The sequence below is a fragment of the Vanacampus margaritifer genome, chromosome 11 (genome assembly GCF_051991255.1).
Source record: "Vanacampus margaritifer isolate UIUO_Vmar chromosome 11, RoL_Vmar_1.0, whole genome shotgun sequence".
Classification (NCBI taxonomy): domain Eukaryota; kingdom Metazoa; phylum Chordata; class Actinopteri; order Syngnathiformes; family Syngnathidae; genus Vanacampus; species Vanacampus margaritifer.
The window spans coordinates 17,201,530-17,226,230 of record NC_135442.1 but is presented as its reverse complement, the minus strand read 5'-3'; the positions used below and the strand labels follow the sequence as shown (position 1 = coordinate 17,226,230).

Sequence of the window (24,701 nt, the reverse complement as noted above, 5' to 3'; positions counted from 1 at the left end):
TTTAAAATGTCATTTGGCCAGAATTTGACGTGTTATACAAGCTGCGACGGACAAACAAATGTCCAAATTATTCTAAAATCTCAAGTATAAAACGTAGCAATTAAGCGCTTTATGCATATATTTATTCGCTGAATTCGAGTAACCTGTTTCGCTTCAACCAAAAACTTGAAATGTGCAGCAAGCTAGACGTAAAAAATCTGTAACTTTGGTTTATTTTGTTGATCCATACGGTCACCCAAAATATCATGCACACGTAAAGACCAAATGTAGAGTTTAATGGCCAATGGCACCAATACAGCGCATTTCACTATTTTAATTCACTTTTACACGTTTGAAAAATATACACGATTTATGTTTTATTTTATTTATTATCCCTCTTACCTCTCTCTGCAAACCCGGAACTACAGCAAGCAACGTCGTACGCTAAGTGATGACGTCAGACGTATTGGCCAAATGCGACGCTTGATACGACAGTGCGGTTCCAGCGAGCCATTTTCAGAACCGTAGACTGTAAAATACTGACTAAATAGTGACCCGGGGGAACAAAACAGAATTTGTAAACAATCAAGTTGAAAATACATCTAGTTAGCTTGCCAACTTTAGATAGATAGATAGATAGATAGATAGATAGATAGATAGATAGATAGATAGATAGATAGATAGATAGATAGATAGATAGATAGATAGATAGATAGATAGATAGATAGATAGATAGATAGATAGATAGATAGATAGATAGATAGATAGATAGATAGATGACAGACAGACAGAAACTTAGTCTCTCACAAGACATTTATTTTCTCATGTGCAAAGTACATATAGGTAAGGCATGGAGAAAAACAGCATGTTCTTACATGGACATGATTGCCTAAAAGCACATTATTCTTAGTAAAGTCATCAGTTATCTGCATCACAGTAAAAAATATTTCACTCTCTAGGTCTAGGTTTCTTAGTAGTAATGCTTTACTCAGAATGACTTAACAGGATGAAAAGCCAAAATGCCCCCACAAAGACAGTAAAGATTAAAACAAGAATACCCAGAGCCTTCTGTGGCACACCTGTTTTTCAGCCTTCATCAGTATCATGATTATAGTGCAACCACCCCACATGTCCCATTTAAATCACCACCTTGTGGAAATGATTTAACAAGTGCATTATATTCCACACATCATGGAATACCATAAAATCCCATTATTTTTACTGTAATGAAACTGTCTTGTGCCATTTATTTACACAATTCAATCATAGTGGAATGTATTACAAATAATCTAATGTAATGTACAGGTTCAAAAAATAAACGTGATGGTGATTTGTTTTCAATTCAAACCGTCCTTAATGAATCATAATGGACACTGTCTTACAAGTGCCCATGCTCATCATTGATGTTGTCGTAGGCTTTGTGCTGCACCGCCGCCATGGTGACTACCTCGAAGCAACCCCCCGCCTCACCCTCAGGTGAGTGGCCCGCTGGCATGCAGTCGTAGACTTTGCCAGCTGAGTTGACGCCCTTGCGATTTCGCACGCCGGGTTGGTAAAGCTGCATGGCTGGGCGGTCCTGCAGAGAGTGGTGGGGGACAAACAGCAGGGTCATATGACATCAAAATGTGCATGAGAGCTATTACCTAATAAGCATTAGCAATGACTTTTGTAGACATCCGTGAAGGTCAAACACTCCTAACAATGCGTCTCAATCTCACCCCTTTCATTTGAAAATTCAATTCTAGATCCACTCTAGTCCTGTAAATTGTGGTTCAACTCGGTCCAGTTAAAGCAGACTGTTGTGGTGAAAAGTTCAAATTCCCTGATCCATACCTTTATCCAGATCTGCACTACTACTACTACCTACCACATTGCTGACAGTACTGGAAGCATGTACTTAAAAAAAAAAAAAGACGTGTCAAGATCACGGACTATACAGGTGCTCGTCAAAAATTAGAATATCTTCAAAAAGTGGAATCATTTCCGTAATTCCATTCAAAAAGTCAAACTTTCATAGATTATAGATTCAGGGCCCACATCTTAAGTGAACTAAAGTGATTTCAAGTATTTATTTGTTTATTTTTACATTATTTGTTCTTCCAGTTAGAAAAAAACAACAAACAAACATGAAAACAGTGTACACACACTATATTGTGGCCCTTGTTCTCCTCTTGTAATACAATACTATCAAGAGGAAAATGAGGGCCACCAGACCCAAACACAAAGAGCTGACCGAAAGCATCAATAAAGCCTGGGCTTCCAGGACCCCCAGGCAATGCCACGGCACATCGAGGGCAGTGGTTAAGGCAAATGGAACCCAACCAACTATTGAAGATTCACATATTGTTTTGAAAATACTAACCATCCATGCAAAAGACTGGCAAGTATGCATGGTGATTTCTTCACATTATTCTAGTTTTCTGACATCCTGTTTTAGTGGGTTTTATGAGCTTGGAAGCCCAAATAATGTAAAAATAAACAAATAAATACTTGAAATCACTTAAATTGTGGGCCCTGAATCTATAATCTCTTAAAGTTTGACTTTTTGAATGGAATTATAGAAATTATTAAACTTTTTGAGGATATGCAATTTTTTGACGAGTACCTGTATATGAATGGACTCAAAATTACACTTACTCGCCGTTACGGCAAGTAAAGCCATGGGCGGCCCATCTTATGCTGGCACACACTAAGGCCGCCTAACTTGAATACAATGATTTTTTTGCAATGTTTTCACGGTATTTCCTTTTCAATAGCGAAAATGCCACTGATAACACTGGGAGAAGTGCTACATGCACATTTCATCGGTAAGATGCAATTCCATGATAAGAGGCGTGCATGCATAGAAGATCAGCTATAGTTGTTCGCCAAGTACTTTAACTACAATAGGCCAAAATTTGTAAGAAGTGGCCAAAAGACGCAACTTCCGACTTCGCTGATTGGTTCTTTCCGCTGTCTGTTTGGTCATGTTTGCCCCACCTCAGAATTTAGAAATGTGCTTGATGGCAACAGCAGACTAGTTCAGTACAATAATGTATGCATTTTAACAAATTATCTAGCCAAATAACAAACAAACTAGATCCCCATTTCCACTACATGGTTCTTTACATATTTTAAATAAAAATCGAACTAACAAACTAATTAACTAACTAAAGTTCAATTTCCACATAATGTTTTAGTTCATCCTTCTTTACTCATCTTTCAGGTGGTTTGGCAACTAACTAACTAACTAACTAATTAACCAACTAACTAACTAATGTTTAGTTGCCATTGAATGCTTGAGTTCATCCTATTTTAGTAACTAATCTTTCAGGTGGTTTGGCTACCAACTGACTTAAATAAATAAATAAATAAAGTTTCCACTGAATGCTTTGGTTCCTCTTACTTTATTAACCAATCTTTCAAGTGGTTTGATAACTGACTAAAGTTCAATTTCCACTTAATGTTTTAGTTCATCCTACTCTACTAATATTTCATATGGTTTGGAAACTAACTAACTAATGTTCAGTTGCCACTGCATGCTTGAGTTCATCCTACTTTAGTAACTAATCTTTCAGGTGGTTTGGCATCCAACTGACTTAAATAAATAAATAAATAAATAAATAAAGTTTCCACTGTTCATCTTACTTTACTCTCCAATCTTTAAAGTGGGGTACTAACTAACTAGCTAACTAACTAGCTAACTGTGACACAGTTCCTAACTAGCGCTTCTGTTCTCTACACATTATAACTAACAAACGAACAATAGTCACATTTGTGGCTTGGGTCCGATTAGTGGACATTTTTAGTAATAACAATCCTTGATCCAAATAAATGAATAAATAACTTTAATTTCCTTTATTTAACTAAGTTATATAACAAAAGCACCATATGCATTAAGTGGTTTGGTATTTAAATTTTAACAAACTAAATATGAAATAACTAATTGCGGAGAAACGCAGCAAATTATGTTGTGATTCTCACAGGATTCCACTTGAACACCAAATTTAGACGGTCGGTAACTTTCTGAAGACAAATCCCTCACAGATCCAGCTCATGACAAAGCATTCTTACACTGTGTTTACAGCACAGCAGGTTTTGTAGATAGACCACTGTCTAAGGCCTTCATTGTTAAAGTAAAGAAATATGTTTTTGTGGTAAGTTTATAGGAAAAAGAAAAAAATCAGACGAACGAGGCCCTTGCATGCTCACCTTCTCGCTCACCTTGTTTCGGAGGCGCTCTTTCCTGTTTGCCATCTCGTCCCTGTCCTCCTTCATCTGCTTGTCGCTGCTGTCGGGGCAGAAGGCGTAGGTGTGGTGATGACCCTCCTTCTTGGCGCGGTCCTGGCAGTAGCCCTTGCCCCACTTGGTCTCGTCTTTGCGCCGCGCAAACTTGTCAAAGTCGTAGTGGTGCCTCTGACGCTTCCTGTCGTCGTCTTTCCCGCGGTGCTCCTTGTCTCGCTGTCTGCGGCACTGCTGCTGCTCCTTGTCACTCTCGGGCTGACCTCTAGTGAAAGGATTGCAGATAATGTACATATTGTATCGTGCACGATCAAATCCATTTTTACTCATTGGGGCCGTGGGTGAGCTGGGGTCCATCTCAGTTAACTTTAGAAGATAGTGTGGGTACTCTCAAGGATTGGTCGCTAGCCATACTCGTGGATAGTGATGGGACGAACAACACTGGTGCGCCAGCACTGCAGAGTGCGCAAGTGTGAAACCCCGTATCGGCGCGTGTATCGCTTTAATAAAAAAATCACGTGACCGATACAGGAAGTGTGTCGTTTGGATGTGCCGCGCCAAACTGTATTTATAGGTAGACAAACTGTATCAACATGTTGCGTGTTTGTTGGATGGAGATTAAACTGTTTGCTGTTGCTGTAAATTTACCTGTACCTGTGCCTGTTGGATTTTTGTTTGCTTCCACTCATGGATCGTTCTAGAAAATTTTCACAAGTCTGGAATCATTTTGATCTTTTGACGCCACATAAGGTAAATCTTTCCCTACTTTGGGCATTGTTTACTGTTATTTTTTTCCAAGAGGAGAAATCGCCTTGGAGCAATCACACTTCAAAAACTTTTGTTTCTCAATAAAAATGAATGACAGAATCTGTTTTTAGTGTGTTATTACATATGGTTTAAAACTTTTAACAAAATCCCATACAGAAGTTAAACATTTTAACTTTTATTATTTATTTTATTACATACAAATTTGCTATATTTTACAAGCCAACTCATATGGCCATCTAATAAACAACTTAACTCAGCAAATGGACCAACTGAAATTATACAAAGATGAGATCATATTTTAAGTAAAAGACTAGCAAGTGAATAAATAAAATTTATTACATTTATTTTATAAATATAAATTCATAAGCTAATATTAAGGTTTCCAGCATGCACGTTTTACCATCTTATTTTCATTTTGTTTATCTGCAATGATTTTAGATCTACAGCAGAGGTCACTATTGAGTGACCAACACAGTGTCAAGACAGTTTGCGTAATGTGTCAATACACTCCTTGAGGTATCATCATCCCATCACTACTCGTGGATGCTGCCGAAACAGGCGGAGCCACTGATAAACATCTGACATCTAGTAAATCCTGTAGCTGGCACAATCCTCTTAACTGAGTGGCTATGAAAACTGGTTCTGTTCTAGGATGCAACTGGCCTCCATCAAGGAGGTGGCGCAGAGAAGGACATTGGCCAAGCTGACAGATGCCTTCAACTTCCTGCATTTCTCTACAAAGTTCCTGAGCAGATCCTTTAGTGCCACAACTTTACTCTCCCAGTGGAGAAATGTGTGCTACTGCAGGTCAATCCTGCCCACAATAATCAGACTCTGTATTTTCACTCAATAGCCAAACAACACACAAGCAAAGACAAAAACAAGCACACTTACAATGTCACTTCTGTGCAATAAAACACAAGGTGCAATATGTTGTGTAATGCAATGTTGCTGTTTTAACTTATTTATGCTCTAGAGACTTTTTCTAAGTAACTTTTATTTTCTCTCGTCTGATTCATTTGATAATGCTTCTTTTTCATTACATTGTAGGCCTTTTAAATCTCTTCCACTGTTGTCTTTTACTGCTGTGACCAATGAATTCCCTCGTAGTGGGACCAATAAAGTCGCTCATATAGTATTTTTCCTCATTGCAATTACTGGTGCTCAGTGGTAGCATCACATAAAAAGCAATACAAAAAGTGAGGGGGAATCTACCCTCTGTTAACTCATTCACTGCCATTGACGCCTCATTTTTAATAATCTTTTGTTGTTGTTTTTTAATCTTGAGTTAACGAGTGAAGACACGCGATTAATTACAATTAATTTTAATCACCTGTCCCCCCTCCCTAATTTTTTAATAATCTTTTCTTCTTCTTCTTCTTCTTGTTTTTTTTTTGTTTTTTTTTTTAAAGTTTATTAAAAATTAGGGGCGTCAGGCGATTAGAATTTGTAATCTTAATTAATCGCATGACTAATAGTTAACTCACAATTAATCACAAATTTTATATCTGTTCTAAATGAACAATAAAAAAAATTCTAGGTTTTCATACTCTTGTTAACAAAAGTGCAAAAAAATTTAACATTTTAATCTTTTTGTCTATCTGATGACATTGTTAAAAAATAAAAATAAAAAATCACACTTCATGTTCAAGCAGTTACTCAGTACTTGAGTATTCTTTTCAGCGAATACTTTTTTACTTGTACTTGAGTGATTTCTTTGATGACTACTTTTTACTTTAACTTGAGTAATATTATTTTGAAGTAGCGTTACTCTTACTTGAGTACAATTTTTGCCTACTCCACCCACCTCTCCTTCCCACTCACATGGCCACTAGTGGAGACGTGAAAAATGTGTTTCCGTGACACTTTTGTCATGTACTTCCATATCGACACAGCGCAAAAAGTTTTTTTTTTGCCATATTTGAGAGTTTTTGTTGTATTTTTTCAATTTTTGTGTTTCTATTACCAGTTTGTTCTTGTGCAATTTGCATTATGCGTATTTCTGTGGGCAATGGAAACCCATTGACTGACTCGCGTGAGGCAACTTTAGGATGTTTGAATGCTACCCCGACTTCCTCCCACTTTGCAAAAACATGCATGCCAGGTTTATTAGGTTTCTCACACCCGAAGACAGATGGGAGAGGCTCCAGTTCACGGCAACCCAAATGAGGATAAAAGATACAGAAAAAGGATGGATGGTATATATATCTGATTTGATGGTCCTTACTTTTCCTTCGAATCCTTTAACTTCATCTGTCCGCCTGATTTTTCCCATTTCCCCCTCTCCATTTCCCCGACTTCACTTTTGTCCTTCACACGATCTGAGTCCACGTCATCATCCCTGTCGCTCTTCTTCAGCAGCTGATGAAGAGGAGGAAGGTCACTTCAGGTCAGGAGATGCATGTTCACATCGGGTGAATTGTTACCTTAATTTTGATGTCTTTGTCTGAGAGTTTCTTCTGCTTCTCCGCTTCTTTCCGTTTGCGCCTCTCCTCCTCGCGTCGCTTCCGTTTCTCCTCCTCGCGCTGTCGCTTCTTCTCAAACTCTCGTCGCCGCCTCTCCTCTCGCTTTTCCTCTCTTATTCTCTGTAAGGAAGTGACTACTTTGTCATGTTTTCCCCCCCGTGGAGAAATAATGCTTTTATTTTTCGTCATACCTGTTTCTCCATTTTCTTGTTTCTGATGTACTCCAACAGGGGTGTTGTCCTTTTCGCTAAAAATGGACAAAGAGATCATGTACAGTCTTACCCCTCAAAGACAACGATGCCCAGTTTTCATTGACACTGGTATAGCGCTATTAATTTAACAATATGTTGTGATTCTCAGTGGAAGGCAAATCAATTGTGGGATCCCACTTCTGATACCAAATTGCAATGTTAACCTTTAAAGACAAATCCCTTGCATGACTTACATTTACAACACCAAACTGCAAATTAAAGTTTTTGAAAACAAACCACATGCAAGATCCCATTTCTGACACTAAATTGCAACAAATCACTCCAATGACTCCTACTTCTAACACCAAATTATAATAGTATTTTTTTGGAAAAACAACATCACATGCAGGATCCTCCTTCTGACTCCAAACCGTGATTAAAACAAAATTTGAAGACAAATCACTTGTAGGGTCCTTATTCTGACACCAAAATTTACCTTTGTGAAGAAAAGTCATCAGCAGGATCTGACTTCTGAAATCAAATTGTGATGGCAATCTCATAGACAAATCACTCACACAATCACACTTCTGACACCAAATTGTGATGGTGACTTTTTAAAGAAAGAGTCCTCTCATGACCCCACTTCTGACAACAAATTGTGATGGCAACTTTTTCAATAATTCAGACAAATCACTCAGCAATCGCACTTGTGACATCGAATTATGACAAGTCACTAACAGCACCACACTTCTGACACAGAATCTTGAGGGTAACTTTTTGAGGAAAACTCACACACAGGATCCCACTTCTTCGAAACAAATTGTGAATTAGCATTCAAGACAAATCATCATCCCACTTCTGACACATAATTGTGATGATAACATTAGAGACAAGTCACTTTTGGTATCCTATTTCTATGAGAAGTGGTAGTAACTTTTTGAAGACATATCACTTGCTTGAGCCCACTTCTGACACCAAATGGTGATGGTAACTCAAAAGCTTACCTATAAGCTCTTTAGTTTTGGCCTCAATTTCCCCGAGCAGGGTCTCAGGGTTGGCCATCGACTTCTCTTCATCACAGGAGTAGTTCTCCAAGAAGCGTTTATATTCTGGATCTGAGAGAGGACGTAACATTAAACGAACGGAATCCAAACAGTATGTGAATGTGATGTCGAAGCAAGCAATGTTTTTTGCTTTTTGAAGTAGTATCAGAACCGTAGCTGAGGTCTATAATCTATGATCCCGTGTTGTTGCATAAGAGCACACCGAGTTGTCTTTGCTGGGCTCTGTATAAAATAACGGTTCTTGTATTACAGCTGCGATGTGGCAATTCACCCTTACGTTACCTTCTTCAATACTTCCAGCTTTGGCATCTTTCTTTTTGAGCTTCTTTTTGGAGACTTTCTGGAAGGGGGCAAACTCTACCACGGCGGGGAACTCCTGACCTGTTTGGATGTCAAAGATCCAGTCAGGGCTATCATCAGTGTATTGAATATCATCTAACAGATGACATGCCTCAATCTTCTATCTACTTGAATAAATAAATACCACAACACATGCGCCCACCAGTGTGTGAGCAAATATAGCATTTGCATGCAAGGGCTGCACTGAAATACTTCAAACTTTCCACCATTTTGCCTTGTGCTTTAATAGGAAAACACAAAGTGATATAGTATTGTAAAGAAAACGATGGTCACCTTTGTTGTCAATGAAGACGTAGCCATCAAATCTATCTCTGAACAAAAGGATATCTTCTTGATTTTTAAAATTGATGTAGGCTCTGGAGAACAAATGTGGGTACAGACTATGGACACAAATGATGAGATAATGAACGGAAAGATTAACAATTTATTTATATGTATACTACATGTATAGATAGATACCTTGGATCAGTAGGGAAGAACTCAAAGTAGTCAAAGGAAGGAAGCGGGCTGAGTTGTTCTTCTAACTGCTCCTTGGTCAGGTGAGGTGGGAGCCTTCGTATGACCACCTTTTTAAAAGAGAAATGAATTAATTTAATTGTATAAACACACAAAACATTATGTGACAAGCCAATTTGATACATATCTCGAGACATGGGGTGAAATGTGATTCAAGGACTACTCAATTCAAGTGGAACGATTTGATTTGGTTCGAATAAAAGTCATTGCGATTCAATTCAGTGGGATTACGATTCGATTCGATATGGTACGGCTCAGTTCCAAAAGCTATGATGCAATGGTTTAATGTTGTCATTTTACATACACATGAATGAAACTTGTCAGTACTGTTGGCCATTGAAAACGAAGTCTGAATCTGAATTTTCAGATTTGAGTCAGAACAAGTCATAGCATATTTTTTCAGAGTGGAATGTTTGGATGGCACTCAAATCTCCATATGTGTGACAGGAAATGTTTCCACGTGTATGGGAATATTTGGCCAGTTAATGAGCATTCAATTCTACATTTAAATAGTCAATCAATAAAGCCTAGCTAGGCAGTGTATCAACCCCGTTGGCGTTACTTTGCTGTTAGAAATGAACAAAAGGGACTTTGCAAACTTGGACACCCAACCTGAGACAAACTATCTTTGTGCTAATTAGGATTAGGCTAGTACAACACAATGGGGCTAAAATTTAAATGGAACCAAAGAAAAATAAAACATCCCAATCCTGCATTCTGCCGTGGCCTGTTGGCCATTGTATGCCACGGGATCTTGGAGGTGAATTATTTTAAACTAAAAAGGAAACCCTTTCTGTGGGTTGATATGCTGTAGGCTACAGTATAATACATTTGAATAAGATAAGTAAATATGGCTTTCTAAACGTACAATGACGATAACACTAAATTATATAAATGCGCTACATTTACAATTTACCATTATAGTCAAATACAAATGTTTTTTTTTTGGACTAACTAAAAATTACAATTAGTAACCCATTCCAGTTCTCATTCGGGACTCATTGATTAATGTCAAAATGAATAGAGGATGCAGATTTTGGGTGAGGGTCCAAGCTCTATTAAATAGGAATGATTTGGTTTGATTTTATGCACTCACATCTTCAAATACGTGTATACAGTACTTAATTTGTAAATTTTCCATCCATTTTAGATTAGCCGTCTTCAAATGATGTAACAAAATGTGTCTAATTCTTTCTACCGCCATTTGTTTAAAATTCCTTTACATATATTTTAGCACAGGTTTTATGGATGGACTCCAAATCGTTTTCCACACAGCAATAATCATTTTAGCTTAATCCAGTACTGAAATGTGATTTTCTAATTAATAATTATTGTTTTAAAACATCAAATGTATTTATTTAAACAAATGTTGCAACCAGCAGTTGAGTGGAGGGTGTGCCACTGTTTCTGGTACTACATGAACATTTATTGATTTATATTTGCAGTAATATGCAAAAATGTGCATGCAAAAAATAAATGCCTCCAAAAATGTATGCCATTAGCATATTACTCGGGCCTAAAACCAAATGTACACAAACACTTTACGTATCTAGTGCCATAAAGGGGTATATGAGCCTATTAATTGAAAATGTAAAACAATGCGTTAACGTGGGATAATTTGGAAGAAACTAACATTTTGGTGAGTCTCTGTCCGCGGTGCTGAAAGGCCGTCCGCCATGTTTTCCCACACAACGTAAACAACAATATCAGCGAAGGCTGCTCACCAGACCTCATCGTACCTTCGTAAAAACCTCCTTTTTCTCTTCTTTCTGCTTGGGAATGCTATCCTGGTCTCCCGAATTGTCCCTCAACTTGATATGCACGACGCCCTTGTCCTTGGTCGCCGTCATTGGCTCCTTTTCAGACCTCATCTCGCTCCATCTCCATGTTCTCTGCGCTGGCCTGGCAGGGCGCTCGCGAGAAGGCATGCAAATATCGCGAGAGGATGGGGCGGGAGCCAATTCTACGTAATAAGCAATTCGTCAGAAGAAATACATCATTTCTTTGGTATACTCTTGTACAAAACAATAAGTTAACTAATTATTTTTAATTTGGCCTATTTTAATAACTATATATGCATCCGCCCATTTTTTTATGGCACTTGTCCTAATTATAAATGCCAGAGCTGAGAATCCAACCAACAAATGTGAGGCAGATGCTTGCTTCATTATATTTTAGAGGCCACATTGAAAAAGTCTACAGCTCTTCTTGTTGGCACTGCTGTTTTGATTTGAAATTGTTGCATTGTGCTAGGAGATACAAAAAGCTACCATGTATGCGGATGGAAATGATGTAAAGGCTAATATTTCCCTGAGGCAGAAAAACAATAACGAGCCACAAGAACTTCAAGGAACAAGTAATTTGCAGAATTATAATTAACCATACGCACCTGTTATTATATAACCCTACGTCACTCCCCAGCTTTCCGCGTTTAGTTCTGGGATTTTTGCTTGCCAATTTCATGATCATTTTTTATCATTTTTGATCCATCTTGCGTGAAGCCACAAACCAGCCCTTGCTTGTATGTTGGTGACCAAATACTGAATTTCCACCATAATTTACAAATAAACTCTTTATAATAAAATCAACAATGTGATTTCTATGATTCGTTTGCACATTCTGTCACTCCCAGTTGAAGTGTACATGATAAAAAATTCCAGACCTGTCATCATTTTAAATGGGAGAACTTGCACAATCTGTGGCGAACTACCGGTAAATACTTTCTTGCCTCAGTGTAATTACTAAAAGTCAACACAGAAATAAACACGAACAGTAATACGAAAATTAAAGGACATATTACATGTCAAAATGAAGTGTAACGCAAATGACATGACGACATAAACAGTGCTTTAATTCCTGTTCAACCTTTATACCGATCAGCCAGTTATTGTCACACAGACAAACACGCGTGATAAAAACTTGAAGGGACAATGCAAGATTTATTGAATGGACTTGCTTGCACTTTTGTCTATGTTTGCGGCTCTGACGTCAAGGTGAAAAATCCACAGGTAATGCAGAGAGGAGAAGCATTAAAAAAAAAAAAAAAAGTCTTAGAGTCTTAAATTCTGAGGTTAACTTTGTTAGACGCTCCAAACAAACATCTTCAGACCCAGAGTCTCGATGTTCAAGTCCAAGTCTCAATCTAGACCCCCCCCCCCCCCCCCCCCCCCCTCCAAAACAAGCATTTCACTCTGGGTTGTGTCTCCATTACAACCCCGTTACTTGGAAATCACGTGCTGGTGTCCGACAGGGTGTCCAACATGACATCGCTTTCGTACATGTCGCACTCCAACGTCAAGGACAACCGCAGGGGCACATCAAGCACCATCTTGTCCGGGCGGGACAAGGGCGTCTCCACCGTCATGGCGCTGGCGTCCTCCTGCCGCGGCGAGGCCAATGGTTGAGTGAGCTCCGTCGAGTTGAGTGTCTTCATCAGCGTTTGTGTGTTTGCAGTTCCTCGCACCTTGTCGCCAATGTCGGTACCTTCGTGGGCGCAAATTTGGAAAAAGATGTCAATGATCGGAAAGAGGACCAGTGTGATGGTACTCGTAGAAACAAAAGGTTAATAATAGGGCCCAATCTTAATTATTTTTATATTTATGGTCAGTATACATTTTATAAATAAATACGATGAAATCAATACATACCTGCTTGTTTAATATTCCATATTTTGAGTTTTATCCACTTTAATTGATCAATCATCATTGATCTTTTTCTTTTTTTTTTGTAAAATCCTCCTACAAGGAATGGTATGAACAAGATTTTTAAAAAAAAAAAAAAAAGCCCCCCAAAAAATTACACATTCAATTAGAATTTATACTGGTAAAAAGCAAAAAAGTAATGACACAGAAGTAATCCTCCTTTTTTGAAATAATCATTGAAATTTATCGAGTTACATCGATTCGGCAATATATCGCGATATTACAGCGCACAATTCTCGTATCAATTCAATATGCAGCCGAATCGATTTTTAAAGATAACTTTTTGATAGAAATACTCAACAATGTGTCTTAATTAGGGTTCACTCTTTAAGCATGGAAGAATGTTATATTAATGGAACATTAATTTTTAACATTAAAATTTGATTTCAATGTTGTTTAAACATGAAACAGATTGCAACCTGTTTGTTAAATACAGTGGCTCACAGTTATAAGCCTCAAGTACATTTTCATACAAATTTCAGTGTACATGTACACGTTTACTGATTAGTAGTTTCTAAATTTGAGTTTTAAAAAAAGGCAATAATTGACTTATAGATTCGTGTCGGGATTAATCTGTATCAAATCGAATTGTGACCTATGAATCGTGATACAGATCGAATCGTAAGGTATTAGACAATTCACACCCTATCGAATGATATCATGAATATCCAGGGCCAATGCCAGTGCTGATAGGACAATCGCAACAAGGTTCGGGTCACCACCTAAATAGGTTTAATGTAGAAGAACCCTGTGATTGTTAGCCAGGCCAATTGTCGGGGTCGATATTCGACATTTTGGCACATATCAGCATCGGCCTTTTTTATTAATCCGACAGCCGATAAGCAATCAATTTGAAACTGGGTTATTTTGACATGATCATTATTGCAGTTGTTTATTTCTACTTCCTTCTCTCAAAAAGACTTGTTTTTTTCACATTTAAATTGTACACGTTATGGGTCATATTAATGGTGGAAAAGGTTTTGAAATCATATAATTTTGTTCATTTTTTTTTATCTATCAAAAACATGTGTAGCCAAAACACAAATAAGGCTGAGAACATTAATAAAATAATGGCATGTTAGACTTTCATAAATAAACCCACCTAAAATTAAAGATGAGTGTGGGTTATGAAGTTTTTATAAACTCTGACTGAGCAATTCTTTTTTTACTATAATATGTCAGTAGAGAATGCTATGAGAGCACAATGGGTCACCATTTGCTCAAAATATTCACCTATGTCATGTCATGAAATTGATTTAATGAACTTTGTTGTTGATAATACTGGATTTAAATTATTTTTAAAATGTTACTTTAAAAGATCATTTTGACTCTGGGACGGTTTACATATTTTTGTAATTGTCTTAAGAGAAGAAAAAAAAAGCCCTTCGAAATAATATGAATAAAAACAAGTATAACGCACCTTCGTAAGCGTCCGTTTCGCCAATGTACATATCGATGCAGTGGCCAAGCATCGTCACGGAAAACGTGTCATCTCGTTTCAGTCCAAGTGCCTAGTAGAGGGAGTGGGGTGGGGGGGAAGATAAGCGTTACTGTGATTTGTATCCAACATAGTGGCTGGCGAGTTGAAAAGGCATTACTGTATGGAAGTAGTCAATAGCACTCTCAAAGTCGCCCATGAGGCTGTGCACGTATCCTATGGCGGCGTAGGTGGAGGCGTGCTGGGGGATCAACACCAGCGCCTGACGGTGGTACTCCAGAGCCTGGTCATACTTTCTGCACAAATGTATATCAGATCTTTATTAGAGCCATTTTCAAGGGCAAATTTAACATGAACAATGTACCGTGACCTACTTGAGTTTGCGACACACGTGACCCAGGTTGTTTAATAAAGGCTCCCACTTGTCTACAGTCACCTTGAATGGAATGAGTCACAATGTGTAAAATATTAATACATAAATACAATAATTAGGAATTAAATTAAATACTTAAAAAAATAATAATAAAATGAATTTTAAATGAATGAACGAATACATATTTTACCAAAAATAAGACTTAATTAACAAATGTTTTTCACAATAAAAATCTGTATATGTGATTTAAAAGCAATTACAACTAAATATAAATACTAAAAGTTTGAAAAAAAAAATACATGACATCAAAAATAAAAAACTATTCCATAAGACCTGAATAACAAATCATGTTAATGTTCCATTGTTAAGGCAGCTACCTCATTCCCAATGGCTTTAATCTTCTCCATGGCGTCCAGGAAATACCTCTCAGCCATCTTCCAGCTGAAAAGCAGGCGCGGAAAGGGTTTTTACACAACTTGTCCACTAGATGGAGCACTCACAGTGTCGACATTAAATTGATGGCTACTCTTAAGCTTGTGTGTGTGACTCACTCTCCATTCTGAAAAGCAACCACGGCCACCTCGTGAATGACAAAGGGGTCCTCCGGAGCGATGCTCAGCGCTTGGCTGAAGAAACGCTCAGCCAGCTTTGAGTTGTTGGTCAGACCATACTCCAGACCGATGTACAGCATTGGCAAATGACACCTGGGAAAGGAAGAGGTTTATGAAAAAAAATGCAAAGTAACAGGATGTATATCAAAGTTATTGCCAAATATAATAATGCCAAGTTTTGACTGGTGCACATTTATAGACTGTTGAGTGCACGGCAAAAGAAACATGTGACACTATTACACTCACCGTGAGACATTTTTGGAGACAAAATAGAAGATAGAGACTAATCGTTAACTCTTTCACTGCCATTGACGGCTATAGACGTCAAAAATTAATTTGAACTATTTCTATTAGTTTAACATTTTTTTCCACTTTTGCTAACAAAAGTATGAAAACCTAGAATTTTTTTATTGTACATTCAGAACAGATATAAAATTTGTGATTAATCGTGAGTTAACTAGTGAAGTCATGTGATTAATTACAATTAAAAAATGTAATCGCCTGATGCCCCTAATTAAAAAAATAAAAATAAAAATAAGGGGCGGCAGACGATTACAATTTGTAATCGTAATTAATTGCATGACTTCAATAGTTGACTCACGATTAATCACAAATTTTAAATCTGTTATAAATGTACAATACATTTGTTTTCTAGGTTTTCATAAAAAATGAAATTATTATTTTTTTTAAACTAATAGAAATAGTTCACATGAATTTTTGACGTCTAGAGTCGTCAATGGCAGTGAATGAATTAATAGTGAGATTAAAAAACAATTAACCATTGATAGAACAATAATAAAAAAAACGACATCACTTTTTATTTGATTGAATCTGGATGAAGTATAGTTTATTTACTCAACTTGAGAAAGTACCAAGAGACTAGGGATGGGCGAGTACCGATATCAGATATCGTTATCAGGCTGATACATGGCCTTATTTGAAGGTATTTGTATCAGCCGCCATCGTGTGGCCGTTTTAAGTAATTACAAATTAGAAGAATGGAAAATTAATGAATTTCATGCAATATTAAAGAAAAAATGCTATATTGTGATATATACCAATAGGTCTTTCTTTAAAATTATCTGTCATTTTTTTAGGGGAAATTTTATGTATCAAATGTACTATAGTGGTATCAGACTTTGTATTGGTATCTGTGACTCTTCAAAAGTCGAGTATTCGTATGGGCATCAGTCTGAAGTAAAAACAACACCCCATAATGACAACATGACTTTTTGGGAAGTACATTTTTGTAAGTGACCGTTTTTGGTCAGCGCTGAAATGCTGAGCATCTTTTGCCGTTTTAGACACCAGAGTAAACGTCAGCTTTACAGATGACATGTCTGGTCTGCAGGAAGCGTAAAGACGTCTACAGCGACACACAGAGATGTCAGTCAGATGCCACCCACATATTATTTGGGCCGCTGTGTTTAGTCAAGAGCAGTAATGCATAGACGATCCGATCTGTTTGAGTTACGGTCGTACCCTTTCATCAGCTGTGCGGCGGTGAAGTATGCAGCCATGGCTTGGTCATGCTCACTCTCCATGGCGAAGGAATGACCATAGGCGATCCACGCCGGACCGTACGTTCTCTCCAGAGTGGTAGCTTTGCTAAGGGACAATTAAAACATTAGCTTGGCAAACATCTTACTCCAATCGTCATTGCACACTGCTAACATATATACCTGAGGTAGCGACGGGCATTTTCATTTTTATGGCCGACCATGAGATAGTAGCAGCCGACGGCAAACCAGGAAACCTGGAAATATGTTTTTATGAGTTCATTATGGCAAATCAAAATGGTACGGAAGATGCGAAACTTACTGGGTTGTTGGGGTACAGGTCCACGAGTTTGTGTGATAGATAAAATAACTCTGCAGGGCAAATGCATACAGACATAAATAAACATGGAAACACTCATCAACATGTCAATGCAGCGGAACCTCCAAAGTGAAACGCAATGTCCTCCGTGACACTGGTTGAGAGATAATGGCAATTTCATTAGTACATGCACATTTTAAGCAAACATCACAACTTTTATACAAGCACAAAGAATTGTCCTACATCACATTAAGTGTCATTCCCTGTGTAGTGACCCTCTTGCCAATCAAAACGGGTCACCGTGGTTACCTGTGGGTTGTTGTTTTGACGCGTGGTTTAATGACGAAGACTCACTCTAGTTTCGATTTCACAATGATTTATTTTACTTACAGTTCGTTTCAATTTTCAACACGATCACCCCCACCATGGTCTAAAGCTGTTTTTCTTCTACCACTGGTTACACCTGAGACTCATCGTCCCACTGATTAACTCATTCACTGCCATTAACGGCTATAGACGTCAAAAATTCATTTGAACTATTTTTATTAGTTTAACATTTTTTCTACTTTTTTTTTAACAAGAGTATGAAAATCTATATATTTTTTTATTGTACATTTAGAACAGATATAACATTTGTAATTAATTAAGAGTGAACTAGTGAAGTCATGCGATTAATTACGATGAAAAATTTTAATCGCCTGACGCCCCAAATTTTTCATAATCTTTAAGTTGCGTCAGGCAATTAAAATTTTTCATCGGAATTAATCGCATGACTTCACTAGTTCACTCTTAATTAATTACACATTTTATATCTGTTCTAAATATACAATAAAAAAATAGACAAAACATTTAAAAAAAAAAATAAAAATAAAAATATTTATTTTTTTAAATCAATGACACATTTTATATCTGTATATATCTAAGTTTTCATACTCTTGTTAACAAAAGTGAAAAAAAAATGTTAAACTGATAGAAATAGTTCAAATGAATTTTTGACGTCTGTAGCAGTCAATGGCAGTGAATGAGTTAAGTAGTCTCAGGCCAGGGCAAATGGGCACCACTGCGCCCCCAAGTGGTGGGAGGTTTAACAAATAAACAAGTTAACAGAAATGGCTCTTACATCCTGTTTTATGGTCATTTGTGGATTTCGGCTTTAAATTAGCTCTCTAAGATGAAATCTTAAATTTATTCAAGACCTCATACATAACACACAATGTCGAGGTTTAAACTCATTTGATTTGACTTTGGAGGTTACGCAGTACGAATGAATGTTGGTCAAGGGCGTCAAAAAAAAAAAAGGCGTTACCATTTGCTTTTCCCAGCTCGACTAGAGTTCCTATGTGCACTGGTAAGCAGTTGGCATGGAAGGGGTCTTTGACCATCACCCTAAAAGCCGCAAAAGAAAAGACAGTGAACCTAAGGCACGTTCACCACCGCACACGATCCAAGTGCAAGGCTTGACTTACGTGGAGGTGAGCTTGTAGCACATCTTGAAGTCACAGTTGTAATAATGCCTCTCGGCCAGGGATACCACCACGTCCAAGTTGTCCTGCAGGTTGTTGACTGTGGCAGGAACTAAGAGGTCACTGGGCTTGTTGTACTACGGATGAATGGAGAAACACGCTTTAGGCATACCAGCACAATCTTATAGAATGCTTTCATAGCTATATAAAGTTATATTAAGTTGTATTGAGTTGTAAGTGTTGGCCTAATAAATGTGTGTAAATAAATGTATAATATTGAATACATTTTGTGCCCCTCTTCCCCCCCATGCATTTCAACGGCTGTGAATTATACACAGATTTTTCGCCATTCATCCAAAGGCCCGGTACTGTACCTTCTTTAATTTATTCTCAAATAGGAAATGAAGCAGCTCCTCCTCTTCTTCTGTGCACTGCTGACTCAGCGGTAGCGAGTGTAGGAAGTCTTTCTCTGTTGAACAAGGAACAGCAGACAGGATTACAACCACATTTCCTAGCAGTGATTATCTACTCACGCCGCAAATGATGGCAAGTAGAACGAAAGAAAAATGACTATTCAGGAGAAATGAAAAGAAACGGTAAGAATTGTGTCATAAAGCTCCCCAGTATATAAACATAGATAAACACAATATTGAGCAACAACTTAATGGTCAAGTCTACTTAATGGAATGCAAATTGCCTTTACATACGCCTTCTTTAATACCACACAAGGAACTCCTGAGAAACTGATGATAGGTTTTGGTAGGTGCTGCTGTTTTGGTTAGTAACCGAGCTGAAATGGACAGTGTTTTAATGTGAGTGTATGAAAAATCTACAAACTGAGGTAATTACATTTAACTTTTTTTCTAGGTGGGGAAAAAGGAGGAGTCTATTTGAGGGAGGCATTTGGAATAAAGTGGAAAGTGCCAGAGGTCCCTCCTACCTTCCTGGGCTGTCAGCATGTGGTGCGACGTGAGAAGCTCAAACGCTTCGAAGCAGTACACGTCTAGTTTCAAGGCCTCTTTGTAGCTGGAGGTGGCCAACGGTCGGTTGTCCATGGCGTCGTAGATCTTGCCACGCAGGAGGCAGATGGAGCTGCTGATCTGAAATATCAACACTAACCTTAGTCCAATGTCAATACGACACTCGTTCCCTCCAACTGCCTCTTGACTGTAGAATGTGCACATGTGGATGTTTGACACCACTGTTCACCACATTTTTGACTATTTACCAAAATACGGTTTCTGCAAGAATTTTCAGAAAACACTCATATTAGAGTATCAAGTGTGTTGTTTTTTCTTTTAAGAGTTGTAACAGATAGACTCAATGGAGACATAAAAAGGAACCAGCAGAGGGAGCAAGAAATTTAGGCCAACGAGTTTGCTGAAACTGAAACAGTAGAATGTAGGGGTTTTATGCTGCTGATTCTGGCATCGATCGTCTATGAGGTTGTGATGGAATGGAATGGACGGGTGTGAAAATCCACTCCCGTGTCACTCTGTAGTTCATGGTGTAGCAATGTTAGACCATCAATGTCTGCAGTAGGTTTGGAGTGGCCTTCATGTTCATGTACAAATTTAGGAGCAGGAACCCAGTATACATATTTTGTTACAGTTCATTTGTTTATTTAACCATAGGGCTGGGCGATATGGCCCAAAAAATTAAAATCTCGATTTCTGCAATCATTTAGGACGATTACGATTAATTGATTTTAATCTAATAACCCAACAACATTTTATTTAAAGGTTTCATTTATTCAAAAATAATTCCGGTCCAAAAATGTTCAGACAACAATAATGTATACTAATTCTAAATTAGTTTTAACATAAATTTAACATTCATAGTTTGTTCCTAAATGCCACAATTAAGTCGTTGGTAGCTATTGTAAATATGTCTTGTAAACCCATGCAGCATTCTGCCACATTTTCAAAATTACAACTCACAAAAACATTTGAATGTAACAGAACATAAGAACAACAGCGTTTAATAATCCAGAAGACAAAATTAGATTTTGTGATTTAGCAAATTTTCAATGATTCGATTTTTAAAATAACAATGTATCAAATTAATTTGATTTATTGTCCAGCCTTATTTAACCGTGTGATTAGCTCTGTGCCACAGACTTTTCTTCTCCCTTTTTTGTCATTAATGAAGCAAGGAATTTAATGTAAAGAGAAAAGTGTGACGATTTTATTTGTGATGGAGCGACATATACTGTAGCTTATGACTTACAGAGGCAGGCGACATGTCCCAATCCTTGTTCGTCTCTGGCGTCCCCACCTCCTCCTTTACACTCCTGTCCAGCAGCTTCTTACAACCTGCCTCTTCTGATAAAATATCCAACGCCTGCTGGAACTCCTTGGCAGCATACTAGAACAGTCATACAATACAATCCGTTATTGCACGTATCCTTTTCATCAGTCTCATAATTGTTTTAATACAGTGAAATCCCAACACATTCATGTACAATTCAGAATTGACTGAATATTTGTGGCAAAAATGCTCATCAAAAGTTACAAAAACTTTGGGGTTTGAATTCATCACACATGATGATGATTTGAATGACAGTTATGAATTTTACTAAAATCATCGCCTGTCTGTACAATTAATTGCTTTATTATGGCAAGTCATTGACGACATTTTGATCTATCAACAAATTACTTTCCATGTGGGATAAAAAAAAAATCAAAATAACCCCAAGTATTGTGGTTTACCGCATATTAAAATAACTTACATGGCACCGTGCAGCAAGATACTGACAAGCTCCATACATCTGTGCAAGAAAGGGCAAATGTCACAACGCAAGTAAAATATTATGCACATCATTTGAAAAAAAAAAAACATAAGCTATCAATGCATGAATCAAATACAAACTTCATTCTATGCATAAACTTTGTAGAAGTAACTTAGTTTATATACATTAGGCAAAACATTTGGCACAAAGAGGCTTCTGGAAATACCTTGTCAAGTTTCCTCGAGCGGAGTGCATGCGAGGCTCTGTGATATTGAGATGTCAAGTAAAGGCACTGAGCAAGCCAGTAAATGTCCTGTGGATCTTCTGTACGCCACAAAACAAAAGAGTAAAGTCAGTCAGCCATTGCTTTCCATTATGCCACTCTAAACGCCTAAACTCAAACCAAAATGAAAACTAACTGCAATGAAAAATCCAATATTTATGTTGTTTTTTACTCACTGGATTGTAGTGATAGAAAAGACACCAGCTAGTCAAGTTGACAACTTACCATGAGAAAGAGACGCTATCTTATCGGCCCAAAACAGCGCGCTTTGGTACTGTTGCTGAAATTACACACACCCGCAAGAGTCGGTCAAAAACATAATGTCATGCTGCTTGAATAATCATCTTATCTACAGTGTCTTTGCTATGTTCACTAGGTTTTGAAAGCAGGCTAACACTAGCTCGGATGGACACTATTATGCCACATAGCCTTACCTGGTCGATGTACTGCCGCACTCGCTTTCGAAGTCTGTCAAGATTCATTTCGAATATTTTTTGTACGCAGGCGCCCTAAACATCAAACGCATGTCATCGTTAAAAAAAGAAGCTGTAACAGTTTCATGTAGCTAAATTGTGACGTAGGTGCTAGTCTGCTTGCTGTGTGAAATCAAATCCACGAACTGCCGCTCCCGGTGCGTCGCTAAACCCGACCGAAAAGAAACAAAATAAAATAAAATTTGGTTCCGTACAAAGGTTCCTCCTGAATTGATCCAGTTTCACGATTTCTATTTTCAATTATATTATGTCATGTCTCTCTGCCCGTCTGTCTTAATTTTTATTTATTCATTTATTTTTTTAGTTTGAGTTTGATCCTTAATATCTCTCTCTCTCTCTCTCTCTCTCTCTCTCTCTCTCTCTCTCTCTCTCTCTCGCTCTCTCTCTCTCATATATATATTTTTCACTAATTTAACATGGCTCTTGGGAGAAAATGGCACCTGATTAAAATAATTACATAAAAAAAATAAAAAAAAAACTCCAGGATAGTATGGATAAAAAAATAAAATTAAAATAAAAAGGGTGGGTGAGCCAAAGGACTTTGCTGCATTCGTGTGGTATCGATATTATGGTAAATACCACATGTGGACTGTCGAGTAGAAAATTGCACGTGAATGCCCCCTCATGTTGTATTTTCTAGTGGACAACTGGGAATTTATTTTGAATCCGAGTTCTGAGAGAACTATTCAAGTTTCAACATAGCGGAGAGCGCCGAATCGCCGAAGGTTTTGTGAATGGCAAGAAATATTAACACTTATAGGGCATTAACGTCCGCTAGCACAGCAGGCTGTTTTAGAATCTACACAATTACGTAGCATACACAATTTTGCTATAACAACAAAATCACATGAACAGAACTCGGTCGTAATTAGGAGTTTTCCGAGTGGTAAGGTCCATCTTTCCCATAGCACGTGAAGGCAGGGTTAAATCACATTTTGTATTCTTTTTTTTATTATCACATGAATATTTCAAATAATAAACTTAATTCATCTTTCTAATTTGATTGCGGTCTGTTGAAGAAGCAGGACTATCAGGCGTTATTGTTGAGGGAGATTCCTCCGTTCTGTCATCCTTCTTCTCCTGTGTATGATTTCATCGTGCTGTTTCTCCTGCTTTCAGTTTTCTAAATTTTTGCTGTGCATGTGGCCACATTGTTGACAGAGTTGTGGGCTGATCACTCACTCCTGATTGTTTATTTTCTTCGTCACGACTTATTTTGCCTGCCTGCTCATCTCCCTGTTGTTGACACACAATCATAAAAAGTTGAATGATACTATGTTTTCCCATTCAGCATGAGACAATGAACGCTTTGTAGTCGGTTACCGGGAAACGATGCAAACGAACAGTTACACAAATCACTATCATACACACCACAGACGTATTACATATAATTATATCCACTATATCTGGTATTATTACCATGTAAATTCAATTTGTTGAATGAATCCCATTGATATCACTTATGAATGAACGTGAACACTGTATATCACAACACTGCCCTCTAGTGGTCATATCCAGCTCTATCATTACAGAATACATGCAGTGTACACACTACACACTGTCTCTATATACATACACTCGACATCATTTATATTGTGAGTGACTTTAAAGCATTAACTAGAAATACAACGCTGTAGATGACCACTCAAATTAACACCATACAGCAGGTATGTACCGTATATGTGGGACTTATTAACTTTCCATCCATTCTTGTTACCAATATCATCACTTTAGATTGACTCTAATGGGAAGATCCTTTTGAAATGTACGCTTTGAAAGTTTTTACCTCCTGTAAAAATGAAACAGCATGTTTAGTATAGCTTTCTACTGTGTTTTTGTGTGCTCCTTAAGAATGTTCATCAAGCAATTCATTGGCCACTACTATTCTAATAGGGTTAAAGTTAATGAAGCCTGTTTTCCTGTCCTATTCCGAAAGGAAGGAGGATGCAGCTGGTCTCTAAAATGGATCCTTATTTTACTCTCTCCTGGGACTAAGCTCTTCCATGAAAGCCTCCTAGGGATTGAAGACCTGATTCACTCCAACACAGTAAAGACTCTACATTTACAGTTGACCTACATTTTTTTTATTTAGGTTGTTAACTCATCACCATTCATATTTTTACTGTTTGCACTGCTGTCAAATGTCAGCTATCCGCTCAGATTGAGTCAAATAGCAGTGTTAGTGTTCATATTTTCCTCAATGGTCCCCTGGGGGCAAAATGCAA

At 37.6% G+C, this 24,701-nt stretch overlaps 3 protein-coding genes across 12 annotated transcripts in view; all 3 read right to left on the bottom strand.

Annotated features, from left to right (window-relative positions):
• The window catches only part of asmtl (acetylserotonin O-methyltransferase-like), an 80,216-nt gene extending 79,730 nt beyond the window's left edge, over window positions 1-486 (bottom strand). For all 9 annotated transcript variants that reach the window (XR_013295981.1, XR_013295982.1, XM_077580453.1 and 6 more), the window contains exon 1: window positions 382-486. The gene's annotated coding sequence lies outside the window, so the exon portion shown is untranslated. The remainder of the gene's footprint in view (window positions 1-381) is intronic.
• A 288-nt stretch (window positions 487-774) lies between these two features.
• On the bottom strand, window positions 775-11,476 carry upf3a (UPF3A regulator of nonsense mediated mRNA decay). Of its 2 annotated transcripts, none has more exons than XM_077580913.1 (10): window positions 11,304-11,476; window positions 9,508-9,614; window positions 9,322-9,428; window positions 8,971-9,069; window positions 8,629-8,739; window positions 7,625-7,680; window positions 7,395-7,553; window positions 7,196-7,329; window positions 4,171-4,465; window positions 775-1,555 (listed from the first exon to the last, which is right to left on the bottom strand). In XM_077580913.1, exons 1-10 carry the CDS (start codon window positions 11,433-11,435, stop codon window positions 1,358-1,360), a joined length of 1,398 nt encoding a protein of 465 aa, XP_077437039.1. In that variant the 5' UTR covers window positions 11,436-11,476; the 3' UTR covers window positions 775-1,357. The 2 variants fall into 2 exon arrangements, with proteins under 2 accessions (XP_077437039.1, XP_077437040.1); XM_077580914.1 differs by having other exon boundaries at window positions 4,183-4,465.
• A 1,260-nt stretch (window positions 11,477-12,736) lies between these two features.
• On the bottom strand, window positions 12,737-22,633 carry cdc16 (cell division cycle 16 homolog (S. cerevisiae)). The gene is made up of 18 exons (XM_077580060.1): window positions 22,417-22,633; window positions 22,208-22,262; window positions 21,926-22,023; window positions 21,700-21,738; window positions 21,198-21,335; window positions 19,909-20,068; window positions 19,343-19,437; window positions 18,972-19,105; window positions 18,812-18,891; window positions 17,509-17,558; window positions 17,370-17,443; window positions 17,170-17,295; window positions 15,628-15,780; window positions 15,454-15,517; window positions 15,078-15,139; window positions 14,864-14,999; window positions 14,686-14,776; window positions 12,737-13,047 (listed from the first exon to the last, which is right to left on the bottom strand). Exons 1-18 carry the CDS (start codon window positions 22,462-22,464, stop codon window positions 12,794-12,796), a joined length of 1,857 nt encoding a protein of 618 aa, XP_077436186.1. The 5' UTR covers window positions 22,465-22,633; the 3' UTR covers window positions 12,737-12,793.
• Window positions 22,634-24,701: the final 2,068 nt, after the last annotated feature.

What these genes read in the sequence shown, in the direction of transcription:
- upf3a (XM_077580913.1), bottom strand. Translation starts at nt 11,435, where the DNA reads ATGAGGTCTGAAAAGGAGCCAATGACGGCGACCAAGGACAAGGGCGTC. An exon ending in ACAAGAAAATGGAGAAACAG is followed by an intron (nt 7,554 to 7,624) that starts GTATGACGAAAA and finishes ACTTCCTTACAG; the next exon opens with AGAATAAGAGAGGAAAAGCG. An exon ending in GAAACAAGGTGAGCGAGAAG is followed by an intron (nt 1,556 to 4,170) that starts GTGAGCATGCAA and finishes CACTCTCTGCAG; the next exon opens with GACCGCCCAGCCATGCAGCT.
- cdc16 (XM_077580060.1), bottom strand. Translation starts at nt 22,464, where the DNA reads ATGAATCTTGACAGACTTCGAAAGCGAGTGCGGCAGTACATCGACCAG. An exon ending in GCCGCACAGCTGATGAAAGG is followed by an intron (nt 15,781 to 17,169) that starts GTACGACCGTAA and finishes TTCCTTTCCCAG; the next exon opens with GTGTCATTTGCCAATGCTGT. An exon ending in TTAAAGCCATTGGGAATGAG is followed by an intron (nt 15,140 to 15,453) that starts GTAGCTGCCTTA and finishes ATTCCATTCAAG; the next exon opens with GTGACTGTAGACAAGTGGGA.